Genomic DNA, 11,749 nt, shown 5'->3' with positions numbered 1-11,749 from the left:
TTCCGATGACGATATACCGGAAGTGAAGAAAACGTTTTGTTTTGTTTTTTCAAAATTAACGGTTTTTTCTTCTTTCTCGTGTAAAAGTTTACGAAACGACAAATGTAAAAGCGGTGGAAAAACGAGAGTTATCGGTCCTGTTAATATTCCTCCTATTATTCCCATTGCTAAATCGAATCTCGGTAGTATTTCCGCAAACGTTATTACCAATATAACTGTTATCGTACGTATCAAGCATCGCTGCCAACATAATTCTGCAAAAAAAAAAAAAAAGAAAAAAAATTTTTTTATTAGTCCGTCGGCCATTTTTGTTCCTTTATCGCAATGAAAACGATGCGTTTGTTTTGTTTTTGTTTTTCTCCTCCAAAATCCGTTGGAATTTTCTAGAAATTTTTTTTCTATATATAAAATTTGTTTAAAAAAAATAATTTTCGATTGTGATGATAATAATGATGATGATAATGATGATGGGAAAAATAAAAATAAAATAAAAATAAAAATAATTTTTCGTTAACAAATTAAGAATAAAATTTTTTTTTTGGGGGCGGAAAGGGGCGGATGTGGTTCAACCCCTTTTCCGGAAAAAACAAAAAAAAACTATATTAAAGTCACACTATTAAATAATAATAATTTATTTAATAGTGTGACTTTAATATAGTTTTTATTTTCCACCAAATTTTTTTTTTTGGGGAATTTTATGAAAATTGGAAAAATTTATCCGGATTACGAAAAATTTTTTGAAAAGTTATCATTTCCGGTTTAAAATCGATCTGAAAAAAAAAAAACATGAAATCTTTGAATACTAATAATAATTATTATTATTTTACTGGAGAGAAAATAAAATTTTTCTCCATAAAAACTTAAAAAAATTATTTTTTTTATTATTCTTAGGGGAAGAAAAGACAAAATGTAAAAGAGGGGGGGGTAGAGGGAAGTAAAGGGAAGAGGGGGAGGGAGAAAAACTGGAGAGAAAAAAATCATTCGCAGCAGATGTTATTTTATAAAAATAAGTTCGAGAAAATTTTTTTTTTTTTTTAAAAACATTTGCATTTTTTTTTTATTATTATTTTGTTTTGTTAAATAATTTTTCCCTGATATTATTATCATCATTATCGACATTTCGCAGTTAAATATTTGCAATGCATATGGATTTTTTTTATTTTATTTACGGTATTAAGCTGGAGAAAAAAAAAAAAGAAATTCGGGGCACGGAAAAAAAAAAGATGGCGTCTTCAAGCTTTCACTATGTAAATGCTAATCAGTTTTATATTTCAAACAAATAGAATCAAATAACTAGAAAAATTCAAATTCTTTTTTTTTTTTTCTATGCTCGTTAAATTTTATCTTTTTTTCCTGTTTGTGACGTCACAAAGCTGGAGAAAATGTTTTTTATAAAAAAAATCAGGTACGAATAGCAAAAAAAAAAAAAAATCTTTCAAATATTGACCGAGAATTTAAAAAAAAAAAATCCTGTTTTTAATTAAAAATATTTTTGTTTTTTTCTCCAGGGGTATATCAGGTTTTAAGTTTTTTCGTGTTTGTTGTTATTATTGTTTGTTGGTGAGCACCGCAAATAAACAACAAAATTTTAATGTAAAATTCCTTTCGCTTATTTTTTTTTTTTTTACGATTTAAAAACAAACACAAGCCGCAGAATTTAAAATTCGTAAACCGCAATCCGTGTGTATTTTTCATTATTATCATCAACAAATGTTAAAATTTTAAACATTGATACCTGAATACCTGATTTTAATTTTTTAAAATTGTAATGCTTACCCGTCGGTATTCCAAGTTTATCTTCGATATCTTGAAAAAGAGTACACTGTCCACCGATGGTGGAAAGAAAAAGTTGCAACGTGACGATTAATATATCAAAATATAACAAATTTGTAACCGGAAGTCCTTGAATTAAATTCGAATGAGTATTTGTTCCGTAAAGATTTGAAGATATTATAACGGTTATCAACGAAAGGCATCCCGTCACTGTAGAAAACAAAAAAAATTTTTTTTTGGGGAATCGTTTCCGGTTTGAAAAAAAATAAAAAATTTCTATGAAAACATTAATTACCTATGAAACTAAGTAGTATGCATTTAGATAATTTTTTTTTCGAATGCATATCCGTTTGTATGGTTAAAAGGGAAGGATGACAACCGAATTGAAAAGTTAATATACCAAAAGTAACGGATACTCCGTGCCAAGATGAAAATGGAAGAGATCGTGGGGAGTAATTTTCGTATCATCATCCGACAACATGCAAAACCATGTGAGAAAAGCGCAAACGATGACAAAAAATGATGAAAAAACGGAAATCCATCTGCGATAACAAAAACAAATATTATTATTATTATTATTATTATTAAAATGTCTTTCTTTTAAACGACCCTTACGGGAATTTCACTTACTTTGTATCTTTTGGACTTCCTAGCCATGTCAACGGGCATAATGCCACACCGAGTATGATGAGCCAATAACAATAAGAGAAATTAAAAACGTTGTTTGATATTTTGGCATCGAAAAATTGTAGATTTTGCGACGCTATAAATTTTTTTAAAAAATAAATTCATAAATTCATGAATCAATCAATGAATGATTGAATGAATGATTGAATGAATGATTGAATAAATACGTACCGATGAGAAGAGCGGGTATGTTATTACTAAACACGGATAAATTAATGAAAACGTTAATGAATTTTCCAATTGTTTTACCCCATGCCATTTCTGTAAGTGCCGAATATGCGTACCTGAATTTTCACAACTGAAATTAATTTTCAATTCATTCCTAAAAAATTATCACGTGAATGTATAATAATAATAATAATAATAATAATAAAAAGGGAAATTTTTTTCTTTTTTTCGGATGGGATTTTAGAGATTTTTTTTGGAAAAAAATAAGGTTTTCCGACCTGTTTTTTAATATCATTTTTTTATCGAGGTGTTCGGCAATTATCCAACATCTACCCAAAAGCATACCCGTGTAAATGGTTAATAATAAAACAAAAAGTGCTAAAGGATATCCGATCCAACCTGTAAACAAATTTATTTCCTTTTAATTAAAATTAATTAATAATAATAATCGTTTGTTTGTTTGTTTGTTTACCGCAGAGTATTATTTCTTTAGGTAATGCAATTATCGGATTAACACCAAATTGATCGATTATGCAAGCAACAGCAAATACCGTAGAAATATTTTTACTTTGTTTAAAAAAATTATCATCATCGAGTAGCGGTATCCCTTCTTCGTCATTGTTACCAAAATTCGAAACTGAAAATTAATAATAATAATAATAATAATAATGATCGAACCGATGGTGTATTATCATCGCGAAAAACTCGTAAATATTTTTTGTTTCTTTCTTACCTTTTTTATTATTTGTCATTTTATTTTATTTATTTATTTATTTTTTAGTTTTAGTTACATTTTTACTACTATTTTTTTGTTTTAAATAAAAATTTTCCCGAAAAAAAAGAAAAGAAAAGAAAAAAAAGAGAAAATGAAACGTCACAAAAACATGATCGTAACTGTACGAAAAGTATAGCGAGTGATAAGGACAAAGTTTTGTTGACGATTACTGTTGTTATTATTAAATTTCTTCTGCTTTATTAAATTGTTTAATTTTTGATAATAAAAAAAATACTAAATATTTAATTTATTATCTATAAATAATAATATTTGATTCGTTAAAAATCATTCGTTTTATTGATATGTACACGTGTATGACATGTTTTAAAAAAAAAAAATTTTAATGTGTTACAAATTTTAAAAAACCCTGGAAATTTTTTTTTTTTTTTATAAATAATAATAATGATTGTGTGTATATATATATATATATATATATATATATATATATATATATATATATATATATATATATATATATATATATATATATATATGGTTAATTGAATTGCAATTTATTGACCTAATTTTCTTTTTTTTAAACTCGTTCGTTATCAATGATCAGTTATCGGTATTAATCGTATTTTATTTGCAATTTTTTTTTTTTACGGTTTGCAAATATCGGTTAAATAAATATTATGAAAAATATTATCAATGATTTGAGGATATATTGAATATTTTAAAAGCGTAAAAGTTATAAAAAAAATTCAAAGAGAGAGAGAGAGAAAAAAAAAAAAAGAGAAAGAATGAAAAAAAGAAATTTGTGAAAATCTATTCGATTTTGGTTATATCCCCTCCCCCTCTTACCCCACAATCACAATGAAAATATTGTCTGGGGAGACTTAAAGTGTTAAAAAGAAAAAAAAAATTTTGTTTTTTTATATAAGTTTTTTTTTCCATCTCTTACTCATTTTTTTTTTTTTTTAAAAAAAGAGGCTTATTTATATTTAGTTTCTTTGGGCAATGAAGTCTTTTATTTATTTCGTTTTTTTTATGTAAATTTATCATTATTATTATTATTATTATTTCTTTCTTTCTTTCTCTTTTTAATAAGATATATGAATAATGTTTAAAATTTTTATTTATATTTAAACTCAAATAAGAAAAAATAAAAAAATTAACGCCCGTAAAATGTTGCTTATGCATTTTGCAATGATTAAAAAAAAATTTGGTTAACGACTAAAAAAATTAATCAAAACAATATGTGCACACATATATATTAATAATAATAATAATAATAATAATAATAATAATAATAATAATAATAATAATAATAATACCTTCGAAATAAAACAAAAGAAAAATTAATTTAGAAAAATAGATTTATTAAAAAAAAATATTCTTTCCTTTTTTTTAGAAGGATAAACGTAATGAAAATAATATCATTATCTTCTTATCGTGTAATTTGCTATCGCATTAGAAATTTCTTTTGTTTCCTTTCTTTTTTTTTATGGAAAACCTTTTTTCTTTTCTCCTTTTTTAATATAGCTTTAATTTTAATTTTATGCGGTCAAGCAAAAAAAAACACACACAATTTTCTTTTTTTCTTCTTTTTCCTTTTCACTTTTCTTTTTTTTTAATAATGTTTTTTCTTGCCTTCCAAAAATATATTTAATTTATTTTTCAAAAAAAAAAAACGCATGCGCGTACACGCACGTTTTATTTATTTTTCGATTCGAAAAAACGTTAAAAAATGCGTGGCTAATTATTATTATTATTATAAAAAAATTAATTAATTTCATTCAAAACGTCAGGAATATTTAATTATTTATTTAACGTCAGTTAAAATTTTTATTTAATTAAAAAATAAATAAATAAATTTTTTTTAAAAATAATAATAATTTACGCGGGGGAGGGGGAGAGGGAGAGGTAAGGGAAGGGGAGAGGGTAGGGGTAGGGGGAGAATTAACAATATATCAAAGTTTGTTTCGTTAAAAAAAAGTTGAAATTTTTTTTCTTATTACGCATGCAAAACAACAAACTTTTCTTCGTCTTAAATGTTTTTGCATATTATTATTAAAATTTTTTTTTTTATCTTCCTACGAATATAACGAATTTTTTTTATATCTTTTTTTATAATTATTATTATTATTATTTCTATAAAAAAAAACGTTTTTTTTTAAATTTTCAACGGAAAAAAAAACACATCAAAATTCAAAAAGTTGTTGCATTAATTTACTATTATTATTAATAATATTATTTTGTTATTTTTTATTGTTATGATACGCAAGCGTGTTTGTTTGTTTGCTTGCTTATTTGTTTGTTGTCGTACCTGTTTTCACTCTCACAAAAAAATTTAATATCGATAACCGACTGGGAAACGTTATCATCATTTTCCTCGTTATTAATATCATTTAAAAAAAAAAATACCGAGGAAATTTAAGAAGTTGTTTTATGATGAAAAATAATAATAATAATAATAATGATAAACTAAATTTTTATTTATAATAATACGAAATTTATACATAATAATAATAATAATAAAAACAAAATGATTTACATATAATACACATGATATAAATTTTTTTTTAAACGTAAAAAAATTGTAAATAAATACAAAAAAAAAAAAAAAATTTTTTTAAATAAATTTTACAGCAGACGATAAAAATAATAATCATCGTAACGTAAAATTATTTTCAAAAAGTTAAATGACCGATCGATCCGCCATTTGCAAAAAAAAAAATTTAAAACGTTTTTTTTTGTCGTTCGGTTCGTACGTAAACGTAAAACCGGAAGTTCATGCACGAATGTGTAACTCGTGAGCAAACTGAAAAAAAGATGGCTTCCTATTTTTTTTTTAACTCGCGACATGATGATATGCCATAAATAAAATTTTTTTTTTCCTCATCATCATCATCATCACCATCTTCTGCTTCTTCTTCTTCTTCTTTAACAATTCATTCTTCATCATTTTTATATTTTTTACAGTTAATGAATTGAATAAAAAAAAAAAACAAACATGGCCACTTTTAAATAATTTTTTTTTTTTTAAAAGGTGACTTTGCGGATTTCGAATTCGCATTAAATAATAATAATAATTATTATTAGTTCGTTATTCGGCCCACTCGAACGTTTTTATTTTTTAATAATAATAAAATTTATTATTTATTATTCGCGCACTATAATAATAATAATAATAATAATAATAAAGAAAATTATATTTGATCCGTTCGGTCAAGTTCAATAAATTATAAAAAATGTTTTTTTTTTTTTTTTGGTTTCACTGAGGAACACTTTTTTTATTTATTTTTCTTTCATTCTTTTGTTAAAAAACAAAAAACCGTTAAAAAAATACAATTACAATCGTAAAATTAATAAAGATGGCGGTGATAATGGCGATAACGTAATAATTATTGAGCCATAAAGTAAATAAATCACACGTTTACGAATAAAAAAAATCCTTTTCGTCGTGTCAATAGATGATGATAATTTTTTTTGATTTGTACTCGATAAGTAATCGATATTATCGATCGATAATTCATTTAATAAATTTAAATTCTTTTTCTAATATTCTCGAATTGACGGTGAAACTTCCTTGTCCGGAAAGTGTAACTGTACCTTTACCGTTATTTTTTCCTTTTCTTATTTTATTCCTTCGAGTTTCTTCCGACCAATCATTTATTTCCCAATTTAAATTATACCTTTTCAACGCTCCCCTGCATTCTCTACCACTTTCCAATAATCTTAAATCTTTTGATTTTGATGATGATGATGACGTGTGTATTAAATTATCTTCGGCAAAACGATCAAGATCGACGTAGGAACCATCTCTCGATGGATCTTCTAATAAATTACCTAAATCTTTTCTCAGTTCTGAAAAATCAGGTCTTTTGTTGGGATCATGTGACCAACAATGGGATATCAGTCGATAAAATTCTGGTTTGCAATGATTCGGCCTTTCGAGCCTGTATCCATCTCGAACTCTCCTCATTATTTCTCTTGCACCCATGTTCGGATAGGGCGTTGATCCTAGCGTTACTATCTCCCACATGACTATACCGAAACTCCAAACGTCTGATTTATGTGTGAATACGCTGTAAACCAAAGATTCCGGTGCCATCCATCGAATCGGCAAAGCACCCTTTTAACAAAAAAAAATAATTTATTAATTTGTTTTTTCCCCCTCCCCCTTTTTCTCTGGTCGGGAAAGCTCAGGGGTGGGAAATACTCACTTTGTGTTGTCTTTCTTCGTATACTTGACCATCTTCGAAATTTCTTACGCTACGTGACATTCCAAAATCCGCTATCTTACATACTTTATTATGATCGACTAGTACGTTTCTCGCTGCTAAATCTCTATGTATTATCTGAAATAAATAATAATAATAATAATAATAATAATAAATCCGAAGATTTAACGTTTTGTTATTTCGTAATTACACGCACACACACACACACACACATCCCCCTCTCTTCCCTACTCGATTATTAAATTAAATTAAATTAAATTTGACGTGCGTGGGAGAATTTAAAAAAAAAAAAAAAACGAGTTTCAATATTATTATTATTAAAATAATAATTCTAGGTCGAATGTAAGTTTTCATTTCACAATAATTTAAAATCGAGTATGTTGTATGTGGTTTTTGCATGGCGTGCCAACTTTCACATTTAAATAATAATAATAATAATGATAATTTACCCCTCTAGATGCGAGATATTCCATTCCTCTTGATATACAATATGAAAAAAGTGTTAAATCTTTCGACGTGAGAGCATCGGAATTATTTGAAAAATTATAATAATTTTCATTTACTCTATGCTCTCGTAAATAAGTTAATAATTTTCCCAATTTAACATATTCCATAATTAAATAATTTGGTTCTGTTCAAAAAAAAGAAAACCGGAAATGAATTGATAAATAAAAAATAAAAGAAAATTTTTTCTTGTTGTTTAATGATAAGAATGGATTATTCTAATTTACCTTGATCGGTACAGCATCCCAATAGAGTAACAATATTTGGATGCGAACCTATTTGTTGCATTATTTCAAGTTCTTTTATAAATTCTTTATGTTCTTTTTCCGTTGCACCTTCTTTAACGGTTTTAACGGCCACGAGTCTTGTTTTACCTTCGTGACCGGGCATATCTTCAGCTTCGGCTTTCCACACCTGATTTTTTAAAAAAAAAAAAATTAAAATAATTATTACATATAAATATTTTTAAAAACCTTATTTGTTGCGTCGCTTATTATTATTATTATTGTTAAATGTCTTTTTAAGGGCAATGCGAACGAGTAAAAAAAAAAAATTTTACAATATGTTCGTCTTGGCCTTTCACCCGATAACAACTTTCTAATTGTTAACCGTGTAAGTTTTTTTTTTATTATTTTTCTCTTACCAATTCATCTCTTTCATCTCGAAAAAGAGTTAATCGTAATCGTTTCACGGATCGATATATACCAGAAAAAAATTTTCCCTTTTATTTTAATAAAAATTATTATTATTAATATGATACCTGTCCGAAATTTCCTTGTCCTAATATTGTTTTCATTTTTAATTTAGAACGAGGGAATTCCCAATTTTTGTTTCCCTGTTTATCTATGTTATCCCAATGCTGTTGAACTCTTGGTAACCTCGATGGAGCAACAAGAGTTGTTGTTGTCACGTTACTCGGTGTTTTTTTCAAATCCGTTCCAGTTTTTTTTTTATTATGCCTCATTTGACATTCGTCGGTACTTATGCTATCTAATTTGTCATCCGATTCGCATTCGTACTTTAAAAAAAAAAAAAAAAAAGTGTAAAAATTAATTTTTTTGAATAAGATTGATTATTGGTAGTAGGTAGGGATTGTTTATGCAAAAAAAAGAAAAATGGCGGAGAAATAAATGAAATTTTTTTTTTTTTACACACACACCCGTCTTTGAAAACGTTGCATTAAAAATCTAGATGCAAATGCCACAGCCAAAATCAATGGTACTATTCCAAATGCAGCTAATACGTAAATTGCTAAACCCACGGGACGTGTCACTAGGGTCACCCCGTTTCCATCATCATCATCATCGTCGTCGTCATCGTCGTCACTTTCGACGACTTTAATGACTTTTTGTTGAGTTCTGCTAACGTTTGGTGATATGTAAAATTTCGTGTTATATTGTGTACCCATCGCTTTACGATCTTCTTCATCTTGATAATTATCCATTGATATAACCAATTGATCTTCTAAATTATCGTCCATAGGTGTCACTCCAGTCGGAAAATTTTCTAATATTTTTTCCGTCGATTCCGAGTCTGGAAAGGTGTGACTGTTAACAAAAAAAAAAAAAAATTATCATTATTGTATTAGAGAGAGAGAGAGAGAATAATTTTTCAGGTTAAGAAAATTAATTTTTAATAATAATAATAATAATAATAATAATAAATGTGAGTAACATCCTTGAATGTGATATCATCGCGAGAAATAAAAATAATTATTATTTTTTTTTACATAACATTTTCATTCACGATTTGTTTTTTACGCATTTACGCACTTTTTTTTTTTTTGATATGCGAGAGAGATAATAACGAGAAAAACACCATTTTACTTAATTTTTAATATTTTTTTTAAAAAAAATTGCAACAAAAAAAAGTAAATTTCAAAACATTTAAAATAAATAATAAAAACGTTTTTTTTTTTTTTTTCTCGATTCAATGATCTGAACAAATTTAAGATGAGTTTTTTTAGGTTTTCCGTTAGTTTTAACAGTCAGTCAACAAACTGGAGATAATTATCCAAAAAAAAAAAAAAACCAACTTCCTTCTAATCAGGTTGAAAAATTGTGCAAAAAAAAAAATGGTTGGAACGGCGGATAAAGTAATTTTGTTTTTTTTTTTTTTTTATCCAGTCATTTCTTTTAACTTTCCAAATCATTTCCGGTTAATTTTATTTTTTATTTAAACATAATTTATTTATTGAATTACCATCCGGGATTTAAAGAAAACTAGAGCGTGTGCGTGTGCGTGTGCGTGCGTCATTTTAAACAATTAAATTATTATTATTAACTTTTTTTTTTTATTTAAATTTAACAAGAATTTCAACATCGATACGACGAAAAAATAAGAAAATCTATCGAATTCCGATGACGTCATAAATTTATTTCGTGACGTAGTTTTAATCTTTTTCTTCTCGTTTTGTTTTTTTTTTTTTTTTTTTATACGGAAATCCAACCTTTTTTCAATTATTTTTTCCTTAAGCGCTGTTGCATAATTTCTTTTGTTTTTGAAAATAAATTCCCACGAGTGGTACCTTACGACTAAATACTTTGTTACATCTTTTCTTTTTTTTTTTTTTTTGACTGAATGTAACGTGGAAATAGAAATTTGGCATTTTGATTACGATCGATACACGCGCACACACACGTAACGCAACGTAACCTACATTGAACCTAAACATAATTTATTTCATCATTGTCTCTCTCTCTCTCTCTCTTTCCCCTTTTGTAAAATCATCATCATCATCATCACGAGCGTGGTTATTACAATCATCGCAACATGAATTCATTTATTATTGTCGTTTTTCATATACTGTAACGTTACAACGTGCGTGTGCGTGTGCGCGGTGCGTGCGTGCATGTTATAAACTTCAGGTCACAGAAATCCTGTCATTTTTAATTTAGATTAATTTTTCATTTTATTTTATGTCATAATTTTATTTATTTATTTATAAGGAAGGGAGAGTATTACCTTTCGTCGTCGTACCTAAAATAAATTAGTACGTGAATAAAGAGTTTTTTTTTTTTTATTGCATACCACCTTGAAAATAAGGCGGAAAATTTTTTATTTTTATCCTTTATAATTTTTATATTTTTAAACATTTTATTAGTTATCATTGATTTAAGGTCATTACACGACAAAACCTTAGTTTAGTTTTGTTGTAGTGGTAGCACTGGTTAGTAGTAGCACAAGTGGTAGTGATGCTAACGTTAAAAATTATTAATTAATCTTAACAATATTATTTTTTAATTACGTTTTTATTTAAATTAAGAGAAGCAACAAAATTCAAATTTGTAGAATTTGGCTGGGGGTGGGGGAAAGGGTGAGGGGAGGGAGGATGGTACGAAGAATAATTGTAGTCGTAATTTAAATTTTATGTTAACAATTCTTTTATAAAAAAAAAAGTAATTAATCAAAGTTGTATATATATTGTTCGAAACGTAATAATAAATACGAGTTTTTTTTTTAATTGTAGTGAGTTATGGCTGTTGAGGCCATATTTCAAATAAGTTTTTTTTTTTATTATGAAAATCAGTGATGCCAACTAGAAAATGGCAAAATGTCATGGTTAAAAAAAACCTTGGCGATAACTAGTCAATTAGTTGTAAACTTCTTCCTTCTAAGAATCTTAATTATTTTAAATGATTGACGACTTCATACA

The 11,749-nt window shown here is 26.5% G+C and overlaps 4 protein-coding genes across 4 annotated transcripts; all 4 read right to left on the bottom strand.

Moving 5' to 3' along the window:
* Positions 1-88: 88 nt before the first annotated feature.
* Positions 89-250, bottom strand: Phum_PHUM057080 (uncharacterized protein; the record flags this gene model as incomplete). The annotated part of the gene is made up of 1 exon (XM_002423372.1): positions 89-250. The coding sequence occupies one exon, from the start codon at positions 248-250 to the stop codon at positions 89-91; it is 162 nt and encodes a 53-aa protein (XP_002423417.1).
* A 1,914-nt stretch (positions 251-2,164) lies between these two features.
* On the bottom strand, positions 2,165-3,380 carry Phum_PHUM057070 (amino acid transporter, putative; the record flags this gene model as incomplete). Its single annotated transcript, XM_002423371.1, has 6 exons — positions 2,165-2,315; positions 2,404-2,536; positions 2,632-2,744; positions 2,907-3,027; positions 3,101-3,265; positions 3,362-3,380. 6 exons carry the CDS (start codon positions 3,378-3,380, stop codon positions 2,165-2,167), a joined length of 702 nt encoding a protein of 233 aa, XP_002423416.1.
* A 3,498-nt stretch (positions 3,381-6,878) lies between these two features.
* On the bottom strand, positions 6,879-9,058 carry Phum_PHUM057060 (cAMP-dependent protein kinase catalytic subunit, putative; the record flags this gene model as incomplete). The annotated part of the gene is made up of 5 exons (XM_002423370.1): positions 6,879-7,481; positions 7,573-7,707; positions 8,040-8,221; positions 8,322-8,508; positions 8,855-9,058. The coding sequence occupies 5 exons, from the start codon at positions 9,056-9,058 to the stop codon at positions 6,879-6,881; spliced, it is 1,311 nt and encodes a 436-aa protein (XP_002423415.1).
* Positions 9,059-9,241: 183 nt separating this feature from the next.
* Positions 9,242-9,858, bottom strand: Phum_PHUM057050 (uncharacterized protein; the record flags this gene model as incomplete). The annotated part of the gene is made up of 3 exons (XM_002423369.1): positions 9,242-9,366; positions 9,499-9,641; positions 9,824-9,858. 3 exons carry the CDS (start codon positions 9,856-9,858, stop codon positions 9,242-9,244), a joined length of 303 nt encoding a protein of 100 aa, XP_002423414.1.
* Between the last annotated feature and the right edge of the window lie 1,891 nt (positions 9,859-11,749).

Source organism: Pediculus humanus, genomic scaffold (genome assembly GCF_000006295.1).
Source record: "Pediculus humanus corporis 1103172107404 genomic scaffold, whole genome shotgun sequence".
Taxonomy (NCBI): Eukaryota; Metazoa; Arthropoda; class Insecta; order Psocodea; family Pediculidae; genus Pediculus; species Pediculus humanus.
Note: the sequence above shows the minus strand (reverse complement) of the source record. Positions and strands in the feature narration are given on the sequence as shown.